At 40.6% G+C, this 24,280-nt stretch overlaps 1 protein-coding gene across 1 annotated transcript in view; it reads right to left on the minus strand.

The window, feature by feature from the left end:
- The window catches only part of LOC127586233 (zinc finger protein 541-like), a 33,266-nt gene extending 14,306 nt beyond the window's left edge, over positions 1-18,960 (minus strand). Inside the window, exons 1-10 of the mRNA XM_052044036.1 lie at positions 18,727-18,960; positions 13,445-13,572; positions 10,492-10,832; positions 8,939-9,105; positions 6,859-6,923; positions 5,484-5,658; positions 4,490-4,648; positions 2,175-2,517; positions 852-915; positions 267-409 (exon numbers count right to left, since the gene is read on the minus strand). Of these exons, the coding sequence (XP_051899996.1) occupies positions 267-409; positions 852-915; positions 2,175-2,517; positions 4,490-4,648; positions 5,484-5,658; positions 6,859-6,923; positions 8,939-9,105; positions 10,492-10,832; positions 13,445-13,572; positions 18,727-18,960 (1,819 nt within the window). The remainder of the gene's footprint in view (positions 1-266; positions 410-851; positions 916-2,174; positions 2,518-4,489; positions 4,649-5,483; positions 5,659-6,858; positions 6,924-8,938; positions 9,106-10,491; positions 10,833-13,444; positions 13,573-18,726) is intronic.
- Between the last annotated feature and the right edge of the window lie 5,320 nt (positions 18,961-24,280).

Genomic DNA, 24,280 nt, shown 5'->3' on the forward strand with positions numbered 1-24,280 from the left:
GCACTGTGTTTAAAGCTGTTGATGGTAGAAATGGCAATGGACTGGCTCCAAAACACCTACAAGTTTTGCCCCAAGTAATTTAATTACAATGATATTGCAAAGAACAACAAAATTTGTTCAGTCCAGCTTGTTCAAGCTTCCATGCAAACCTATCTAATTACCTTTTGAATGATCTTTCCTTCCATTTTTCTATTTTCTGCAAATACTTAAGAAAAATCTTGATGCAATAACTGTACAAGATTAGAAATGCTCATACACAAACTAACCTCTTGCTTGTGTGACTTTATTGGTTTCAATGTCATCCCATGGTTTCCAGACCAGGTCTGCTTGGTGGACACTGTCTTCAACTAATGACTTGTCTTGCAGCAGTGGAATCTCAGCCTGGAACCGTGTCCCAATGTTAATATGCCTAAAGCAAGTCACACATATTGCTCGGGAGTCATGACTAACACAAGGTATTCAGTGTACAATTTCTTAAAAGCAGAGAGCCAAATCCCTCATGCACAACATTCTTAAACACAACTGGGCAGAGGTACCAAGGGAAGGAAAGATTCAAGACCATACATTTGGAGAGGGTGTATATTTAATTCTCTAAAAATCTAACCATTCTTTAATGTAATTAGTATAGGATGTTGCAATCTGAGCTAATCACACCTACATTTGACCCTGCTTTAACATTATTCACATACACACATTATAAGGCAAATACAACATAATCACTAGGAAGCCACAGCCATTTTTTCACTCTCATAACCGACAATTATATTTCTGTACAACTGATGTCCATGTTCCACAGGAAAAAAGTCATACGAGGATAATCAATACTAACAGAGGGAAACATTTTAACTTACGGTTGTATGGTGATTATAGAGTCGTCTTTAACCACAGAGAGACCACAAATTCCATTGACACCATCTAGAAAGGACAGAATTGTATGTAGGGCTGTAGAAAACGTATCGCTGTACCAACAACATTCCACAAGAGGATGGACTCTTGCTCCTGATATCCAACATGTGGATCATCAGGTTACCACAATTACTTTCTAGAAGTTATTATTTTGCATACATTTGTCAGTTCTACTGAGTGGAATACATTTCTGTTTAGAACATCATGCCTCAGCATCGAGTTTCTGGAGCTCTAGTGTAGCAGTTTTGGCCCAAAATTCTCACTCCCCTGGCACAAGAAGTGCTCCAAGCCCCAGACCCATTAGATGTCCCCTAGTCTTCGGTAATATTTTTGCATTTCCCACAACATACAGGCTTCTGTCACTGTAGAATTATGGACAAGCGCAATGGTAACTGAGGCAAGTCTCCAAAATTTTATTTCAGTTCAGCCACTTAATCAACGAAGATTATGAGAGTCTTTTGGACAATTCTCTCAGGATGGAGGATGACGTTAGACTACATAGCCTAACACTCTGTAATCTATCTGAAACACGAAATATTTCTCATAAATTACGAATGGTAGCCTGGGTTGATGGTACTATTGGGATTAAGACATATTTTGTGAGGCCTTGCAGAGGGCACAATTAGTTGGTCTAGCTGTATGGAAAGTGAAGACTGCTTCCAGTGCAGGGAAACACCATTCCCCTTTAGAACACTGGAGCATTGTCTGGTAAATTACACTGCACTGTTGTAAGAAGTGGCCATCATCAGTCAATCCCAAAACAATCATCCTTTCATAGTACTGCTCTCCCCACAGACAACCTGTTGACTCCCAACAAACAGATACACCCAGTGTCCACAGCATCTGGGTTACATAGAATCCACCATAACTAACACCTGTGAAGAGACTCTTGGTTTTTCTATCAACATTCATCACTTTTTATTTCTAAAATATACTCAAGGATAACATTTGGAACTCCTATTTTTCCTAAATAGTGTTGCACAATAGCTGGCAAGACCTCAGAAGCAGCAGCTAAGGATGTAAGCCTCTTGTGGGTACCGCTTTTGTTTATTGTTCCTTTGTCTCTCATTCTATTGCAGTTGTTCAATGTTAATATCATTATCATTCAACTTAAACAAGTTAACTGTATTAAAGTACAATCAATGAATTTTACATAAAAATCTTAAGCAGTGTATAAGTTACTGCATCAGAGGAAATTAATTGGTTGGAGCACAACTTCAAATTTCTTGTAAAGAAAAAATGAATAAAACATTAAAACGAGAGCTTACCTACTACACTGCCTGGGATTCCTTTCGGAATGTATGCACTGTATGGTGCCCTGCTCCCTGGCTGAGAACAGATCCTGTTAAAGTAAAGTCCTGAGCCGTGACGGATGGGACTCAGCATTGGGGGGGGCGTGTAGGAGGGAGGCTGGAAGTTCTCCAAAAGGTGATCAGCTAAGCAAACCGGAGAACGCATGTGACTCTGGTACAATACCATCCCTGGCGGGACCCCAGTCTGACTGGAAGATGGGGATGGGATAAACAGCGGCTCTGGACGACATCGCTTTCTCCGCTGTTTTTTGGAGGGGCCTCTGCAGTTTACACTCACCGGTTTGCCAGTTTCAAGGACCTGTGAAATATACAATGTTGAAGTAATGAACATTTCAAAATATTAATTTCTGAAGCCATGTACCTTTTAGTGTAGTGCCTAAGGAGTGCTGTGATGTGAGAAAGTGCTTTCTTCAGAAGTCTTATCCCAGTGTATCCTTAGACTAAGACTACCAAAAACAGACTGAATGGAGTTGTGGGAGCTTTCTGAACATAAACTAACTGCAATATATTCCTAGGTTATGACAGTGAATACACTTAACTTTCATTTGCTTATCTCTTAGGACCTTCAGCACTATCTGTGTATATTTAAGGCACAATGCAAATATAAACAGCTAAAAAATCATAATAACTACTTTAATAACATACAAACAAGTTAAGCCATCTCTGTGAGATGTGTAAACCGTTCCTTACTTCGGTCTAATTCCAGCCCCTTCCCTCTTTTTTGAGTGACCTTTGGACCCACTTCAGTAGAAGAAAGAAAATTTGTCATAAAGCCACACACTGCAGAGACAGGACCTTCAGCCCACCAAGTATGTGCTGCCCATCAAGTAGCCATTTACTACTTGGAATAGAGAACGCAGCAAATGTTCAGCAGATTGATTCCTGCGATGGAAGGTCTAAAGTAGACTAGTCCTGCGCGCTAGACGAATAAGATATCCACAAACTTTTTAAGGGGCTTGATGGATTAGATACAGAGTTGATGCTTTCCTTGGCTGGCAGGGTTCACAGTCTCAAAAAACATGAGTCAGCCATTGAGGACCAAGATGAGAAAATGTTTCCATCCAGGTGGTGAATCTTTGGAATTCACTCCCTTTAGGGCTGTGGAGGCTCAGTCACTGAGTGCACCAAAGGTACATGAAGAGATTGATAGCTTTCTAGATCTTAAGAGATTCAGAGGATATGGGGTTAGTGCAGAAAAGTGGAGCTGAGGTCAAAGATCAGCCGCAATCTTATTGGTGAAGCAGGCACAAAGGGATGAATATCCCACCCTCACTTCTAATTCTTTTCGTCTAATGCTCTACCACTGCCTCCATTCAACATTAGTTCACAGGCTGTTAAGGGACATGGGTTAGGACATGGGCAAAGTAGTTTAATGTTCAAATATTTATGTTTTCAATTTAATTTCACTTTAGTTGCATGACTTCCTCAGGGTGGAATGATATTTACCATCTTCACCACCAACAAGATAAGTCAATCCTCCAGCCTGAGTTCATTTGAACCTTAGTCTTTCTCATTTTGTGTCACTCTGAGTTTGAGCATCCCAAGTTCTTCTTGTTTTAATTTCATCCCCAATTAAAAAAATGTGCTTGGGAAATGAGTGGAATTCCTTCCAAAATTCCTTGAGCCTCCAAATGCTGTTAAAGAATCAATATCAAATTTTATTTTAGTGGGATACTAAGGATAAGTCTACACAATACAAGTACATGAACATTAATATTTAACAGCATAATTTCTAGACTGGCCAGTACAGAATACCTGCCTTTACTCTGCACTAGGCACTGGCTCAAAGAAAACCCAAAATCTGAAACTAAAGGTCAAATCATAGCTTCAGCTCCAATGGACATTACACCTTTCTACCTCTGATGCAAACAAACCTATGACTTGTTTCTGGGGAATCAAGAACTAGAGGGCATAGGTTTAAGATGAGAGGGGAAAGATTTAGTTGGAACTTGAGGGGCAACTTTTTTTTACACAGAGAATGGTATGTGTATGGAAAGTGCTGCCAGAGGAAGTGGTTGAGGCAGGTACAATAACAACATTTAGAAGTAATTTGGAGAGGTACATGGATAGGAAAGGTTTAGAGGGATATGGGCCAAACATGGGCAAATGGGACTAGCTTGGATGGGGCATCTTGATCAGAATGGACCAGTTGGGCTGAAAGGCCTGTATGACTCTAATACAGAGTTAAGCGTCGCTTGACTGTCATATCTGTCAAATATTTATGTGATGCCTTTATTGTACCTCTGTTGTCCCTGTAGGAACTTTCTCACCTGGACAGGGCTGTCATTTGAGGTCAGTCTTGTGGCAGCTAACTTCTTTGGTGTAACTGGTGAATCTTCAGCTTTTCTATCTTTTGCAAGGCCAACAGCTTTCACAGGTACAGAGACTGGGATCACCAAAGGCGTTGCCACGTGTTCCTCTAACGGTTTCTTTAGCAGAAGAGCACTAAGTTTATCCTCTAGATACTGAGAAAATAATCCACCATGATCCATTTTCTCAATGCCATTATCAATTACCAGGTTAAAATAATAGCTGTTACTTCCAGCAATTACAAAATAGTATCTGTTAGCTTACAAATATCATATAATGGTTGGTTTGTAAAAATATACTGCTGTGAATCCAGAGTTGCACTGTGTACTTGTGTACACATATCCACACACTTCAATGATATACCAACGAGAGGAGGAGCTGAAGACCATTAACTGTTTCCCACATTAACTAATGCTCTGTTAGTTATGGATGGATTTTGACATTTCCAATCCATTCTAAGGGCAGGCGTCTCCATATCTCAGTCTCCATAGTGTATTAGTGAAGGGTCCAGAACACCGAGTAAGCCAAGCTGTAATAACTTCCAGAACCGTTGGTCCAGTCAAAGAAATAGAAATCAAAACAGATGGGTTGCTTTGTTCAAGGCCCCAAGTGCCAGTTAAGTTTGTCACCTTCATGTCATCTTCAAAGTGCACCTGCCTTAGTACTAATATCTTTACCTCCGAGTGGTGAGATTTGAACTCTCAACCATATAGGTTGCTGGTCTAGTACTGTGACCATTAGGCCATGACATTAATATCCCATGATTTTTTTCCTGACCAAGTAGTTGTGTTTCTAACTCAAATGTAATTATGTCAGACAATCACAGCTGCAGCTAAATTCTTCTAAAATCAAAAGTCAGATCCAAAAACATATAGTACAGCACGTGCAATACACCACAAGCGTTATTTCTTTGGTCAAGGCTTTTGAAAGTGAACAATTTATAATTTTTCTAACCTTCTGTGGCTTAACACCATCTTCCAGTGAATGCTGTTTTCCCATCCCTTCTCTAGGACAACTGTGGCAGTTTAGTCCCTTCAGAAAATGGAAAACACCTTGACATCTCTCACACCGGAACTTTTCTCCATTTTCTTCCAAATTTCCTGTGGTGTTGCCACTCAACAGGTCCTTGCTATCAATTGATGATTCCATAATATCAAGAAAAATGGAAAAATGTTAATGGAGTTACTCTGAAGTACAACGTTTGAAATACATAGCAGGACAATGCTTTGAGTTTAATTCTAAATAAGAAAAAGCCAAGTATAATGAAGGATTAAATATAAGATATTACAAACAGGTTTGTGCTTGTTGGATTTCAACTCATCGTTCCGATCATTAGTCTAGGCCTTCAGATTACCACCCAATAATTTAACCCCTACACTACCATACCCCAGTCATATCTAATATTCAAGAAATAGATTATCAGTAATTTTGAAATAAAATGTTCTAAGTTCCATTTCATCTGAATATCCTCCAGGCCATGGGCATACTAAATTATGTGCCTTCATCACACATCCAGACTGTTTACATCAATCCCAGGAGTTGATTTAAGAACTGAAGTCATGACATCAGTGTCACTCCTTTGACAAACCATCCTGGGAACCACTGGTAAAGGAAAACCAGCACACTGATATCATGCCACATGGTTAATTTTATTGGTAGATACTCTAATTATCTTTCACTGTTTCTGATGTTCCATATCCCTCACAAATCAAGGTCAGGGTGATACGTACAGGCGTGAACAGTATGTCACTGGCAATGCCAGCAGTAACTGTCCATCCATAACTACCTCTGAACTGAGGAGACAACTAAGACAACTGTATGGGGCGGATCTATCATCACAAGTGGACCAGACCAGGGAAGGAATGCACATTTTCTTCCCTGAAGGAATCAATGAACCAGATGGGCCTTTACAACAATCCAGTTTCATGGTTAACATTAGCAAGATTAATTCTACTTTTTAATTCCTTTTTATTACTTGAATTAAATTCTCCAGTTACCATAGTGGGATTTGCGTTCATGTCTCTGGGTCAATGGTTCAAGAATTTAACCACTACTTTGGCATACCCCAGGCCTGTGATTAGGTGTTGGAAGAAATGAGTGAATATCCCACAGAGAACCAACCACCTTTATACTCAAACCAACAAGGTCATGGCACTGAGTCAACAACTGGCTGTCCAGTGACACATGGGTAGTTACTTGCATCCACTACTCCTTGGCACACATGAACAGCAGCATGCTGCTCTGTACTTTACTCCCCGTTAAATCAAGTGAACTGGCAGCAAAAGGTACGCAATCTCCCTACGTATTATTACAAAGGCAAGTTTCATACCACAGCACTGATGAATGCCCATCTTCCTCTTGTGGAATGCTGCACAGACTGTAAATATCTTCACCCTGAAAAGTCACATTTCATTACATTCAGGACAACAAGAATGGAGTGTTTCTGACAGGACACAAAATCAGGAAACATTCGACAAGTGTTCCAGGTTGCTGGCCCTGAAAAGCTCTTTAAAACATTTTAATTTCTTTATAATATATTCAAGTTTGGACTTGTGGTCCTAGGAAGCCAGAGATGATCAGAATTCTGCCCATTAGAGACGGCTATACTGCATGCTTTAAGCAAAGTCTCAAGAATTCCACATCTCCTGCCTGTCGACTGACTTTGTACCACACACCCCTCGCAATGTTTGCTTTCAGGCAGCTGACAGTCTTTTGGAATTTGAGCAGCAGACTGCAGAGAATATGGCAACATTTACAGGGAGCCTCCAGGAACAGGGCTGTATTTCCTGGGGCTCCCTGCACAGAATTATTGTTATAAAACATGTACACAATGCATGGTTCAAAACAAATGGACTAAAATATTTTTCCCAGCAGCAGTCTGCTCAGATGGTAGTGCCTCAACACTTCCAGTTTCTGATCTTAGATAAGAGAAGTATTCAGATTGCCTGAAGGGGAAGTAAACAATACGAGGAATCACCCTATTGAGATGGCCTAGATGTTGATTTCCACCCTCCTGACCATCAGAGATATCAAGATAATACCAAATATATAACACTGTGATTAATAGGATAGAAATTCAGCTTGTGTTATGGATGCAAGGCTTTAATTGCCCATGAGAAAGAGGTCCCTGAACTGTTGCGGTGCATATGGTGAAGGTGCTCCTCCTACCAGAATTTTTGGGAGGAAGTTCCAGGACCTAGGCTCAGCAATGATAAAGGTTTGGTGATGAATTTTCAAGTCAAGATGATAACTACAGGGAAACCTGCATTTTGAGGTTCTCGTGTATATTTCAGGCAAACCTAGACTTTGTCTGACATGTGTTTTCTCACAGGCATGAGTTGGAGCTACTGGAGACTTCGTGCCAGAATCCTACTGGGCTATCTATTTGGGTTCGCGCCTCTGGTGCTCCAGAATTAAATGGATTGTTCCCACTGTCAACACTGTCAAGTAAGCATTGGCTACTTTTAAAAGCTGGTAGAAAGCACACCTGCAGGCACATGGTCACCAGAACAATCACTCCAACACTTTTGGAGAAATTGATCCATACAATATTTTAGGATTCTTTATCCTTCTTGTGTTGTGTCTTTGGTTTGAAGCAACTTGACCATTTCTGATTTACTTTAATCGCGCTGTTGCATTGATGGCATTCAAAACATTTCACCCGAAACAAGCTCCTGCATATTACCGATCCCACCTCCGCTCATCATGGAAGACAACACAACACTACCAGCTGGCAGCACAGGTCCCACCTTGCAAAGCAGCAACCATGCATTAGAGGACTGGCAGGGTTATCTTGGGTGTGAGCCTAAATGCATGGGTGCTAACCCTCAAGGTACCAGGATAAAGCCAGTTCCCAACGGAAAACAAAAGTTGGGAGCATTCTAGTGAAGAGTATAGCAGTGACAAACCATGGATTGTCTGTGACAGTGCAATAGTGGGCTTGATGATATTGTGCCATTAGTGAAATTTCAGCTCTTTATATTCTAGTTACTTTTACAATAAATGTTAGAAAGCTTTCCCCATGGCCACACTGGTCACTAAATCACAAACTGGAAAACTCCAAGTCTATTTCCTACTTTATATTGCACTAATTAAGTTCATCTGGGGCTAATCAAAGTTAAGCAAATAATCAGTGCAAGTGCTCTAGAGACACATTTTATGCAACCACATGACCTTAGTGACATGGGGTAAGAAGCAGAAAAAGCAAGCAGTATTCTCAGTCCAACTGCAATCTGTGGCTATCAAATGAAGATATCAGGCTTGGCTGTGACATCCTCACATTTAAACCACATGCCAACATATTTTCCTACACTTACCCTTGTCAAGCTATGTATCCCAGACAAGGTCTGGGAGGGAACAGCAGGCGCCTTCAGAAAATGGAAAGCCTAATAAGAAATTGAGATAATTACCTGGACGCTCTCGTGAAAATGTTCTTTCTGTAGATAGTCTTCCATACTCCTCAAAGAATTCTGAACAGAAAAGGAATTCATAGCCACCTGACTAGGAGGAGCTGTGCAACTGGTATCTAACTTCTGTCGTTCCTTTCGAGAGACTGACACATTCTTACTGGATTTACCTGTAAGAGCAAAATGCTTTATACACACATCCTTATTAGAGATTCTGCCTTTCTTGTTGCAAGGTGGAAATGACCATCCTTCCAACTGCTCTGACTGTGACTGAAGCTGCTCCTGAACAACCTCTTCTTCACACACTGACTGAGGAGGGTGTTGTGCCTTGAATGGACTCTTCTTGGATTTCCTGTGACTTTCTGAGATAGCTCTTAATGCAGGCTGCAAATCAGTTCCTTGCTGCTGCTCAGTACTTTCTGCTTGCTGTGGATAGCAAGAGAGGATGTTCTTGGAGAGTTGGCAAGGTTTTGTGGTTTGAAATTGTAAAAATGGAGAAGTGGTTTCCTGTCTGAAGGAATGCTGAAATTCTTGCTCTAATTCTGAGGGCTGATGTGACTGTGATCCATTATTCTGGATCTGCGATGGAATTTTCTGGGAAAGCAAATGCTGGGATTGGGTAACTATAACTTGTGATTGACTTACCGAATTTTGGGATTGAGACAGATTGTATTGGGTGTCAGAGATCAGCTGGAGCATGTGGTTTTGAAATTGGTCTTGGTTCTGCCCAGGGGAGGCCTCCTGATCTCCCATATAGACTTGCGTAAAGAGTGAAGTTGCTATCTGTTGTTGATGTTGCTGCTGGTGTAGAGAGTATTGTTCTTGCAGTATCTGACGTTTCTGTTCAGGAAATGCTTGCCACTGGTTTAAATTTGCTTTATAACTCAAAATCTGTCTAAAAACATTTCCACAAGCATCAAATTCAGAAGCTGATGAATTTTCACCTGGGTTCTTTGCAAGAGAGGGATTTGACTGAATATCCAAATTCTGCCTTGTGAAAGCCTGAGCAAATGAATCAAGTTTATGTAAAGCTCCACTTGAAAAAGTGGCAGAAACCTCTTCAGAAGGCTGGGAATTGGGAACAATATAGGAGTAAGTTCCTTTGCTGCCACTGTAGGTTGCTAAGTTATTGGTCCACACAAGATCTTGACTTGCTTGTTGCCTGGTGGAAATAGCTTCATTTCTTGATAGTGTATGATTTGTGCTCTCAGCCTGTGGCCAACTTGCAGGTCTTGATGACTCTAAAGTATATTGTGTGGACTGCGAGGTTCTACTGGGAATCACTGAGTCCATGACATAAGAATCTAAATTTTCTAAACAGGACACAGTGGGGTTTGTTACTGAAAAATGGGAAGTGCTTACTCTGTTATATGGATCAGATGTGTTGCAATTTAAACCAGAAGACTGCTCTCTTTGCAATAATCTATATTTGGTCTGTCTAACACTACCTGATCTTTCAGACAAACAAATGGTTGGACTGGCAAGCGCACTTGCTGTAGCATGAGCTTGCGTGGGACAGTGCAATGTAACATTGCATCCAAGGGTTCCAGTTTCACCTGGTACCTTTTGGCATATGTTACTCATCAGAGGTCTCAGCAGTTCTCTATTAGGCAAAGAGGATCTCTGTGGAAGAGATTCCATTTGTGGTGTTGGCCTCTGTGCCATTGCCACATCACATTGAAGGGCCTGAGTATGTCCGACCTGTGGGAACAGCATGCTCTCTGTTGAATCCAGATCTTTAGAGTTGTTGTCAGGAAAGGGCTCCCTCTGACAGTACAAGCCATGCTGGACTTCATAGTGACGACGCAAGGATCTTGAGTCACAATAGCTCTTGTCGCATCCATGCTCCATACAAACATAGGGTTTATTTTTTTGGTGTGTTAGCAGATGCCCAGATCTAAGGAGAGAGAGAGTACAGAACAATATTTAATTCTGCGCACTTCTTCTATCCTTCACTATGTAAAAAAACACAATAAATTACAAACATTCTCATAGTCTTTGTGCAATTGACCTACAAGGTTTAAGCCGGGATCTCAAATACAGATAGTCTTGCCCATGCTATAAATCTAATCTAGTTTCTCAACTTGCTTCATGCATTCTCCAAGCTCACCCTGACTATGAGAAACACCACAGCTACATATCTAGTCTTTGTTAAAAACCGTCAACCACCCAATTTCTTGCTGATTTCATTTACAGGTCTGCCCAAAGGGTGATAGTTGTCATTAGAATTCTACCTGAGACAGGCTTAAAGCATCAGGTGATGGGGCTGGAATTCACTCATCTTATATTCAGATTTAGGGACCAGCATAAGTGGGGCAGTAATCTTTTGTGTAGCAATACTATCAGTGGAATCAATCTACTTAGAGTGCAATCAATACCCTTTTTATTTACATTCCACAGAATATTGGCCTTTGGTCGAGTGACTTAAAATCAATATTTTAAAAATAAACTGGAGGGCATGATACATGGATAAGTGCTTACCACTAAATCATCTCCTTTAAGTTTAAACAATAATAAATCTTTTTCAAGGAGGCAAGTCCGATTTCAGTACTAGTGTTCTCCATGTAACTTGTTATTACCACACTATCCTCACACCTTATTTATATTATATACATGTTTTTTGTATTGGGGAAGGAACATGATGGGCTGAATGGCCTAATTCTGCTCCTATATCTTAAGGTCTTATGGACCACATCTAGGCAAATTCACTTTTAATCTAATATTCTTTGTTCAAGCAAGACTCATACAGATTAACTGAGCACAAGCTGTGCATTAAATTCTTCTGATGCAGAAGCTAATTCTGCTGTAGAGTTCTTCTGGTCAGAAGCTGTGGGTGGGGTTCTGGTGTAGCTGTCTGATTCCGTTGCACAGAAGCTCTCTGCCAACTTCTATGCAGAGCATTTTTGTAGAGTTCTGTTATTGCAGAAGCTGTTTGGTTTAGTCAGTGTGGGTCTGCTGATGAAGAATCTACACAAGAACCTCAGAAATAGAAGGAATATACTCAGCGAGTGAACTTCAGCTGCCCTCTTGAGTCACTACTTTTAACCTGATGCTTGCTGAAATGTTTTGAGACTGTGACTCATGGTTACAGACACTCCAGCCAGGTGAAATATCGTGTAAAAATTGTCTATTTTGGCAGGAAAAATAGAAAAGCATATTATCTCAGTGGTGAGAAGTTGCAGATTTCTGAGATGCAGAGGGATCTGGCTATTCCAGTCCATGATTCACAGCAAGTAATTAGGAAAACTAACTACTGTATGTAGCTAGGTGAATTGAATTCAAAAGCAATGAGGCTATGTGCTGGTTATTTAGGACGTTGGTGAGAGCATATCTGAGTGCTGTGCACAGTACTGGTCACCTTATTCAAGGAAAGATGTTAAAGCTTTGAAGGCAGTTCAGTGAAGATTTATAACTTGGAATAGGTGAGTTGTTACAAGTTAGTTGACAGGCTAACGTTGTATCTTCCAAAGACATGGTCGGTTAATTAGCAACTGTAAATTATCCCTTTGTGGCAAGAGTCATAAGCCATAGAGTTATACAGCTAGGAAACAGGCCCTTCAGCCCAATTCGTTCATGCTGACCAAGATGCCTATATATGCTAATCCCATTTTATTTATCTTAATCACATCCTTCCTATAGTGTGGCAACCAGCCACAGAGTTGACAGAGACTAAGTAGCTACAGGAAAATAAGCATGGACCCAATGCCCCAGATGGCCTCCACCTGCATCATAATAAGGAAAAATGAGACAGGACTTGATTGAAACATCAGATCTTGATGGGTCTTAACAAGGTAGATGATTCCTCTTAGGGGAGAATGTAGAAGAAGGGGTCATTGTTTAGAGAAATGAGCTGAAATTCTTTCTTTGAGAGAACTGCGAGTCTTTGGAACACTCTTCTTCAAAGGTTGGTGGAAGCAGAATCTTTGAATATTTTTAAGGCAGAAGTAGATAGGTTCTTGATAAGGAAAGTGGTGAAAGTTTACCGCCAGTAAACTGGAATGCAGAGTGTAGGTTACAATCAGATTAGCCATTATATTATTAAATGCTGGAGTAGGATTGAGGGACCAAGTGACCTACTCCTGCTTCAAACGCATTTTCAATTCCACACTTCCACAAATAGGGACATGTTTGGCACAGCTTTGTGGGCCAAAGAGCCTGAATTGTGCTGTAGGTTTTCTATGTTTCTACTTTCCTATTGAACCCTGTGAGAACGTTGTACATTTTAACAAGATCACCTCCCATTCTTCCAAACATGTGCAGAAGCTGTCAGGTTTTGCTCGCTTAGAAGATCTCTTTGGAGGTTTGCTCATGTATGTGTGCGCAAACACTGTTTCTCCCACAAGACAGCATAATTAACTTCTTGAACACCATGTAAGTACATCCTACAGGCATAACTTCACCTGATGTAGAATAATTAAGAAGTGTATTTAGTGTCATTAAGTGCACACAGGGGATGTGCACTTTGTTTTAAAAAAGCTTGAATTCCTAAATTAAGTAATGTTCACATACAAATGGTCTTGTCTCTTAAAGGCTTTACTGCAGATCCTGCAGACATGCCGGCGTTCGTGACTATGCGTCAGGTAGTGTTTGCTCAGGGCACTGGCACTGCTGAATGACTTTCCACATTGGCTGCACTCCTTGATAACAAAGTATAGAAAAAAAGTTATTACTCAAACTGAAAACCTAAATTATAACTTTTCATTCAAACATTCATTCCTGTTCACTATCCAGTGACTAGTAAAGGCATTACCTAGGTGCCACATACAAAGAACATTTTTTCCTGAGTTGAGTTATAAAGAGGGTTGTAGACTCAGCTAGCTCCATCACGAGCACAACCCTCCCCACCACTGACGACATCTTCAAGAGGTGGTGCCTCAAGAAGGCAGCATCCGTCACTAAGGACCCTCACCATCTGGGGCGTGCCCTCTTCTCGTTACTACCATCGGGGAGGAGGCACAGCAGCCTGAAGACCCACACCCGATGATTCAGGAACAGCTTCTCCCCTCTGCCATCAGATTGCTGAACAGTCCATGAATCCAACCTTTTTCTTTGCACTATTTATTTTTGAAACTTACATTAATTTTTATGTCTTTGCACTGTACAGCTGCCACAAAACAATGAACTTCACATCCTATAAGTCAGTTATAATAAATCTGATTCTGATTCCTTCTGTCTCTCTGGATTATCTACAACTTGTAAGAGTTGCATCTAAATTGTATCTAATTCTACTTCTTCTGCAAAGAAATCCATACTCTGCACATACTATACTTATAAAAGTTTATAAAAAGAAAGGACAAAGCTCTGTCATGTTGCTCTGGATTCTAAACTTTGAGATTGTTTCTCATTTTCTCAGATGCTTACAAGCATCATGCCGTGTTTGCTGTGCTTTATAAGATCTTTATAAGATCAATTCTGAGGATTTCACTTTCACTATATCTTCCAAATTTAATTCAAAGTTAAGGTAAAACAATGCTGGTCGTATTTCTTTAATGTGCAGAGCATTGTTATTTTAAAAATAAATCTCAAAACCAAACTACTAAACAAGAAGGAACTTTTGAAAGATTTCTTGAATATCTTTTTTCTTATAAATTCAGTAGATCAAGCACACTCCGGATCATAGACTGCTTGACATAGCATTTGTCAAGTATTTGACAACAGCATTTGACATTGCATAGCCTGTCCTCATCCAACCACGTAGATGCCATGGCCAGGAAAGCTCACCAGCATCTCTAATTCCTCAGGAGGCTAAAGAAGTTCAGCATGTCCCCTTTGACCCTCGTCAATTTTTATCGATGCACCATAGAAAGCATTTTATCCAGATGCATCACGGCTCGGTACAGCAACTGCTCTGCCCGAGACCGCAAGAAACTGCAGAGAGTTGTGGACACAGCCCAGCGCATCACAGAAACCAGCCTCCCCTCCACAGACTCTGTCTACACTTCTCGCTGCCTCAGATAACCAGCTAACATAATCAAAGACCCCTCCCACCCCAGACATTCTCTCTTCTCCCCCCTCCCATTGGGCAGGAGATACAAAAGCCTGAAAGCACGTACCACCAGGCTCAAGGACAGCTTCTATCCCGCTGTCATAAGACTATTGAACGGTTCCCTGGTATGATAAGATGAACTCGACTTCACAATCCACCTCGTTATGGCCTTGCATCTTATTGTCTGCCTGCACTGCACTTCTCTGTAACTGTAACACTTTACTCTGCATTCTGTTATTGTTTCCCCTTGTACCACCTCAATGCACTGATGTGATGAAACGATCTGTATGGATGGCAGGCAAAACAAAGTTTTCCACTGTACCTCGGTACATGTGACAATAATAAACCAATTTACCAATTTGTATGAGCCCTCAAATCAGATTTGCTGGAATAACAAGACCTTATGTGCTAACCTGGAATGATTGCTGTGGAGAATGCCTTGCAGAGAGACGCCGCCTTTTCTGCAGACCTCCATATTTCCTTTCACTTTTAGTAGTGCTTTTCTCGGGAGTGTTTTTCTGTGGGAGGGGACTAATACCTATGAAATATTGGTAAGAAAAACAGTAAATTTTCAGGTTTATTTCTCTTGCTTTTTCAACAATTTTCAGTTGAAAAGTGCTTTTAAATTTATAAGCTAAGCACAGACTTGTTGGGCTGTGGTACTGTATACTCTATGCAATTCTGAGTTTTATTGCACATTTCTTGTTTCTGAAAGCCCTCTATCACACTAGCTTAATTGTCAAACAAGGCTGTACTTGGTCCTCCCTTTCTTCCACTGAAAGTCAGGCAGTGTGCCTTTTTTAATCAGATGCAGAGTCTGATGGCATGCAGACCTGATGTGCAATCTACAGTATGTAAGAATATAAAGGTTAACCATTGCTTGAGGTGTCAGAGGATTGGTAGCTGCCTTGTACACAGTTTTCAACTAGGACAGCACTATGGTGAAGCAAGTAGAACTGCTGCTTCGCAGCTCCAGTGACCCGGGTTGAATCCTGACCTCTGGTGGTGTTTGTATGAAGTTTCTCCGTGACCCCATGGGTTTTCCCCCGGGTGCTCCGGTTTCCTCCCACGTCCCAATCACATGGATTAATAGGTTAATTGGCCACTGTAAATTGCTCCCAGTATGCAGGTGAGTAGTAGAATATGGTGGGGGGAGGTGGGGATGATGGGAATATGGGGAGAATAGTGCAGGGAAAATTAGTGGGGTAATGGGATTGCTCTGTGGGCTGACAGAGACTTTGTGGGTTGAAATATCATGAAGAAATACAAAAAAAGTGGAAGCTCTGTAACTCTAATCCATAGATTGCATCTAAGGTTTTCCAAGTAGGCATCTGCAGAATCCCCAGAAAAGCAGGAGAGGTGTTAAATACTCTCATCTGTTACTGGTAGTAACATCCCAACCAGGATAGATGCATCATCTTGCAAATCTTATTTCCTCTGCCTAACGCTCCAGGAATTGGCAAATACTGGGACTTAGAAAAAAAAGACTCCCAGTGTTCAATAATCATTTCATTTTTCAAGTCTGACGGATGAGAACAGATGGTCCTTCAAGATTGAAACCCTAGCACGCTGTGGTACACTAATTTTGCACTGTATAGTATTTAAATGGAAGAAATAGAGCCTAGAAATTGATGTTCACCCACTTCTAGTGTGCTAAATATGTGGCTCCAATGCCCACTTGCACTTCCCAAAAAACAAAACAAAAATCACAGAATTAGACAAAAATAGTTTGAGCATTTGGACACGGATTCACTTCTAAAATAGGATCTGTGTGGTCCCCATCAGAAATAATTAGCAGAACTAGTAGCAACCAGGTCATTACTGCACTGACCAGTGGGAAGTGTGTCAGGCCTCCATGGACTACTCTCCACGGCAGCCACAGGTCAGCTGCAGAGAAGATGCCATGAGACAAAGGGGAAATATTTGGCATGGAGACGCAGCGATCTCCAGTGTGTGAGATCAAATCAATACCTTGACTGAGTTCCAAGCTGCAAGTGGCCCCATGCCACTGTGAGGTACGGGCTGATCAGCCTGACAGACATTGCAGCATCTTGCTTTACATAGAAATACTGTGATCAACGAGGGGACACAGTAAAGGACATGCATGCGAATTGAACATTGAAAAATGAATCTCGCAGAGGCTGTGGTTGAATGTCATGTCTGGGACCCAGTAATTCACTTCCCTTTGCCAAATTGTTATGGGGTTTGCTCCTTATTTTTGAGTTTAATAAAGAGGTCAGTCAATTGCTTGCACCTCAATCAGCAGTTTAGTTCAGTAGTCACAGAAATGAGTGGTGTGCACATGATGGCATCATTCGCTGTGCAATCAATGCCACGGTAACATCAGCCACGGGAAGGGGAGCTGGGCACTGAAATGTTTGGGTCAGTCTCCTGAAGACCAATAAGTAAGTAGAAAATGATTGCTAACTGATCTAGTCCATGGAAAACCACATTTATGTGCAATTTATGTGGGGAAAAAAAACAAACAAAATAGATCCAATTTCTAGGTGCAGGAGTTCTTTTACTGCTTTATATTGTATAATCTATTCCCTCACACATTGCCTTGAATGTTTTTTTCTTAAAAAAGACATTGTTTTTCTCACCAAAATGTATTTTTCAAACTTTCCCTGATTTGAACAGCTCTGGTCTGTTGTGGGGGATAATCCAAATTTCCAGTCTTTATTGATTCTGGATTGCCCGTTATTGGAGGTTTGATCAGAGCAGCCTATCTGCGAGAGGCACAACCAGATACCTTGAAATATTGGCCATGATGCCCACAGGCCATCACCTTCCAATAAGTCCATGACATAACAGCATGAGTGGACTTCAGGTGGGACAGGGTCCGGGTCAGACCCAGGCTCAAGTATAATGCCTACGAAAAAAGGAACCTGGTAACAACCAATTTATAAGCTTTCATGTAAAGAAGGACAACGTGGATGAGATTCCAGAGGGCAGCTACCTCTTGTGCCATGAACCCCAAGTTCTAGAAAAGGAGACAAAGTGTGTTCTGTCAAAGCATTAACATCACAAATTATATTTGATCATCATCCATTTGCATACTTTAAGTAGTATTTATAAAATGCAGGGCATATTACACCACAGAAGAATTCCGCACATCATCTAGCAGCAGTACTACAAACTATGCCACAATATGTGTGTTGTCTGTTCATATAACAAAATACAAAGGTATGAAGGATAACCTTTTCAGCATCAGCATTCTGATTATAAAACAAATTTTTAAAAACCTGAAGGAAACTCCTGGCCTGGAGGGTTGACCTATCTGTGCTCAAAAAAAATACACTGTGGATGACATTCTCTTAACAAAATGCTTCCACTAAGAGAGGATGAGACAAATCATTCAAATTGCAGACACTAAGAATGAATTAAAACCTATTACTTTAATGCCTGGTTTAGTTAGACTAAATCAGGAGAGTAATGTCGACAAAGTAGGATGAGAAACCATTTTTTGATGGTGCCTAGAGAAATATTCTTTCTTGACAGTGGGTAATACTGTCTAACTTGATGTTTGATTCCCTCCTTCAGAACCTAGGTTCAAACAGATCATCGGAGCACTCGTACCATTAATTTTAATGAGATTTCTTGAAGTTTTGCATTAGCAATTTTGGTCGGGGATTTTCTTTGAACCAGAATGAAAGCAAATTTATCCCTGCAGCAAAATAGTTAAATAGTACTGCTGGACTTAAAAAAAACTATGCATGCACATTCAAGTACCTAGCAACATGGGTGGAGAATCTGCATCCGTGGAGTCACTGGGAATCTTTGGGGAGTCACATCCCTTATCTACAGTATACAGGGAGAGATCTAAATTGTCAGCAAATGGATCGCCAGGAATTTCTGCAGCCTCCAGGTTAGAATCAAGTTCTATATTTGTCATTCCTGCATAAATAATCTCATCAGGGTCTGGGATGAATTCTTGTCTCTGGATATTACTTGCAATGGGCAACTCACTGTCTGATAGCAAGGGCAGATGCATGTCGGTTTGGAGAGAGCTTTCATCGGTGAAGCTGTAGCAGTCCATAGCTCCTGTTTTGGCGGCAAAGTCTCTCTGAAGAATTAATCAGCAAGCAACTAATTTTCACAGTATGATTCTGATCAAAAGCATCCTCTTTACTCTTGGTATATCGCTGCAGCATTAAAATACAAGAGAATTTAGACGTAATTAAATTTCCAGAAATTCAGTTGGTCACTGGAGTACTATTAGACACACATAACTTTCTAATTTTCAACTAAAATTCTTGTTCCTTTAAATGTATTTAATATTTTCTACCCAAGTTTCTACAGGTATCTCTAGCTAAAAAACCAAAAGGCGCACTTTGAAATACATAACAGTGGGGGTTCATGGACCCTCTGACTTCCTGTCTCCCATGAAGCAGAAACCTAGCTCATTTCTGCTCTATGTCTCCTGTTTACTGAGAGGACAGGTAAAACCGGGGAGAACATGAAGAACTGGGCTACAAATTTACCATCCTACTGCTGCAAAGATATGGCCCAAACCAGTAAAATTAGCCAGTTAAAATCCTATCTGGAATCTTGATTAGTGAAATGGTTCATGATTTCAAATTATTGTGACCAAGTATGCTTACTCACTGTCACTTTATTGATTAATTAAATCTCTAGAAACAGCACTTTAAAATGGATTTGTAAGGAATAATATCAATCATTTCAACAGCAGACTCACAGGTTGTTTAAAACAAAATGGTCAAACTCACAATTAATCACATGATGAGTTCCTATGTTAGCTCTGCCCTTGGGAAATGCTGCGCAGAGGTCAAACACTGACAAGAGAAAAGGATGAACTCGTACTGAAAAATAACAGCTGACTCAGAATGCCATGGGCAAAATTTTCTATTTCCATATCACCTTGAGCACAGTGTAGAATCCAACCGCATTTCGAGACTGGTGTTGTGTGAAGGAGGGTGAAGATGGGGGCTGGAGAGCTTGGCCAGATATTGACATTTGAGAGTTTCAAGAGTGGAAAGACAGGTAGAAAAAGGAGTTCAGAGTGGAGCCCTGAGGTGACTGGAGGCTTTACGATCAAGAGAACCATCCCTCAATTAGTGACCATCACAACGCCATCTTCTGCATAAACCATTAATTCCAGAACCAGGAAAATTAACGTGCAAAAATAATTTTATTGACCCAATCAAGACCAAAATTACAGTTGTGGACTAATCTGTTCTGTGCATTCCCCTACTGCCTGACTTTGAACAGCCTTTGCTTGTCTCACTACTTCTACTCAGTGCTCCATGTTGCAGCTATGGTGATGGATGATTGCTCACTCCCAGGTGGCCTTGATGGGTGACCTCGAGCAGCTCTGGTTAGCCTAGCTTAAGACTGTCTGGTCTGGCTGACAGACAGATGTCAACAACAGCACTACTGGAGTGGCATTGATACAAATACTGTCCTTTCAGTACTCCACAGAGTCACAGCCCTATGATAAGAGATCTGCTGGTAATCTGCTGAAGTGTCAAGCCATTCTCAAAGCTTCCAGCAGAAGTCGGAGTTCCACCAGCACCCATAAATCGGTTTACTTCTACCCATGTTGCAATAGAAACTGAGACTTCAGTAATGCAACACCATGGTTGGGGTTCCCAGTTGTTGACACAGACCTGGGCACAACTTCCTTGCTGGGATGGATTATCTGCTGACTTCACACAGACACAAATGTATGATTGGAACTGGACACCTACATGCCCCAAGACATCTCAGGCTGGCAGGACAATGCCCCAAGCATCTCTACTTCCAGCTAGGCATGTTATGGTCCTCAGGACCCAACAGTGAATTCAACAATTTCAGAAAAATAGCCTTTGCACACTGGACAGTTGTCATTAATTAACTTTGTTTTTCTTGCTCCACTGTTGCTGCCTGCACAGCGTTTCCAACATTCTCTATTACTTCAGATTTCCAGCAACTGCACTGTTTGTATCTCAACAGGTCCAGCATTGTCTTTTTTTAAAATCTTTCTTGTCCTCATTCACCTCCTTCCATTTACACCTCCTGAAGACAGAGCAGTGATTAACAAACCATCACCAGCTCCTCTCAGTCAGCAGCACCACCATCATAACGTGTCTTCAGCTTCTCCTGATCTCCACCCTATCATAGACATTCCTCTGCTTCTCTCCATCCCCTTCCTCTCTCTGCAACTTAAGACATGTTTAACTTCTAACTTTTCTATTCTTATAAAAGGACCCGAAACCTTAATTCTGTTTCTCTTTCCACAGAACCTGGCTGACTTTCAGAGTATTTCTTGCATTTCTTGTTTTGATTTCAGATTACCAACATCTACATATTTTTTGCGTTTAACACCAAGCATCTCAATGTACATACCTGTCAGCCTTAACCTAAACAATGCCTCAATATATTCCTCATCTGAATCCTTAATGATCTCTAATCCTCTGCTGCCCACGGACCAAGCCCATGATTAAAAAGTACCTTGCCTCCATGGGCGAGGTAGGACCCCTTCTCCAATATGTCACTGCAGCCAGTGATTACATACCACCTTCCTTTGTAAAAGGGGCAAATGTCAGGATGTTCTCATGTGGCTGTGTGATCTGCCTGCCTTGGATCAATACCTAACTTCTTACTTGGATTTCAATGTTCAAATCGGTATAAAAGGTTGCCCAATCCACTGCCCATACAATCATTCTCACCTCCTGCACTGCCCAAGCTACATAATACTTCCAAGCAGGAGCTGGAGTAAGTGACCACCTCACCTTTGAGGAGGAGGAGTGAATCAGCTCTAGTTAGTTCCAGCTGGTTTGTAATTATATCATGACTGGTCCCAATAAAACACCTGAACCATTGGACCAACTGTATCAAAGTCCTTTGCTAACAGCACTCAAACAACCTCAGCCTGGTCCCATGAACAGTGAAATCTATGCACATCCTTTGAATTTCCAAATCCTCACCTTCCCCCACTTACTTGTTTGAGATTGTTCTGTTCTCACTACACTTTCCTTAACTTTAGATGCTAACAGATCATAACCGATTTATAGAGGATGTTCTTGTTTTCAATCTGCAATGTTTCATACAAAGCAATGAACTACTGCTGAGCAACCACTGGATTTAAAAAAAAATGTAAAGTTTTGTTTGACCCCGTTTTCTCCTGCAAGCAGTTGCCAATGCCAACTAGAAGACATCATACTTTCTCAACCCCACTGCTTCACTCAGCCAAACATAACTGAATGTGCACAATAACAGCAAACTATTTGACAGCATGACAACTGTACTTGGTCTCAGGCTTATGAGGTCCCTCAGTGTACCCACTAACAGCCCTCATGACATCAGATAATTTAGCAAATGCCAAACCTGAAAAACTCCTGGTTTATATAACTTAGTTTCACACGGCAATAAATTTACCAACTCCACCAATTGGATCTCTCAAAAGCACTGCAACGACAACTTTGTAAATATTCCAACAGCAAACAATTGCTCAAACTTTGAGGAATTTCTTATTTATAAGTTACTTAGAGTGATTTCTTACACAATGTAACCGCAAAGGGGCAAATTTCACTTGCTGATCTGTTGACTCTTGCTTTTAATTAAAAAGATGACATTTGGAACTTTGGGAATTTTTCAACATCTATCATTTAATCTTATCTAATAAGGAACAAACAAGTAGGTAGATTTTTTCTACTGTGAAGAGCCCCTTTTTTCTAGGTAGATTGAAACAAAATATCCCTATATCAAAATTTATTAGTAATTTCATAGCACCATTATACCTAAATCTGCCTGTTAATCAGCTGACATTAAACGTCAATGCGCAATGGTCCATTTGGAAAGTTCAAGACTTCCATAGGGGCATTTCTGATAATAACATTAAGACATCTTAGATGAACTTGGGAGTTTTACACTGAAATGACTGTACTCATCTCCCTTGATCAATGAGTAAAGTTTATATTTAATTCCTTTTACAATATTTGGTGCTTATTCATATGTAATACTCAGGTAAATGTCAACCAAGAGTCAGATCATAAAGCAGCATATTTTACCAATCCTGATCTGAAAGTGTCAGATCCTAGAACTATGAGCGCACCTTGTCTACTTGTTCCTTCTTATGCCATACATTTTAATATAACCTGCTGACTATCCACAGTTGTAGCCACACCATTGAGGAACGTGCTCTTGTTGATAGCAAACACCCTGTATACATTCAAAATACATATAAATGCTTCTAACACATGCATCTTTCCTCACAATAAACCTCTTATGGTTCAGTAACAAAGGGAAGCACTCACAAATCATCAATATTCACATATTTTGATTTTCCATCTTGCCAATTAAAGACCATGAAAATAAGCCCTGAGGTCAAATGCACAACATTAGAACCTATTCCTCATTTTTTAATTATCAATATTCCTCATTTTTTAATCATCAATCAGAAAGGCAAATATCCACATCTGGAGTCACAATTAGCCATTTACATAGAACACAGAACAGTACAGCACAGGAACAGGCCCTTCAGCCCACTATGTCTGCGTGATGCCAATCTAACTAATCCCACCCGCCTGCACGTGGTCTATATCCCTCTATTCCCTGTCTGTTCACATGTCTGTCTAAACATTTCTCAAACACTGTTATTGTATTTCCTTCTACCACCTCCCCTGGCAACACGTTCCAGGCACCCACACTCTACGTATAAAAAAACTTGCTTCGTAAATCTCCTTTACATTTTCCCCCTCACCTTAAACTATATCCTCTAGTATTTGACACTTCCACCCTGGGAAAAAGACGCTACCTACCTGATCTATGCCTCTCATAATTTTATTTACTTGAGGTAAACATACTGAATGGACAGTTCCACTAAAACATGTTTCTTGTTTTAAAATTCTTAAGCTTAATTTCAGGTACAATCTAAAGGTGAAGTGAATAGTATTAGTGATTTTAATTATTTGTAATGCCACTTCTTTAAATAAAAAGGATCTATAATCATCATAATGGGCAGTTTTAGGGTTAATACAACATATATCACTTTCCCTCCTCAATTTTCATATTTGGTGGATCACCTGATGCTGAGAAGACATATTCTGAGCCCACTGAAGGGCTCATTGAACCAGCTGCCTTGAAAGGTATACCCAAAGATTCAAGGATCAGGAGCTAGAAATAGATTTGCCAAAGAGCGACAGGTGTTCAGCCTATTGTACAGCTCTGATCCTGGAACAGAGGTACCAAAAGTGTATCTTTGTTCCCGTTAACAGAGGTTGAGTACCTAAGTTCAAAAGTGCTACCGAGAGAATACTGAATGTGTTTCTGCAATCCATATGATAAATTATGCTTCAAATCAAAGATAGGACAGGGTAAGTATTATTATAGATGATTATTTAATTGTAAAATATTGT

The sequence above is a fragment of the Pristis pectinata genome, chromosome 35 (genome assembly GCF_009764475.1).
Source record: "Pristis pectinata isolate sPriPec2 chromosome 35, sPriPec2.1.pri, whole genome shotgun sequence".
NCBI lineage: Eukaryota > Metazoa > Chordata > Chondrichthyes > Rhinopristiformes > Pristidae > Pristis > Pristis pectinata.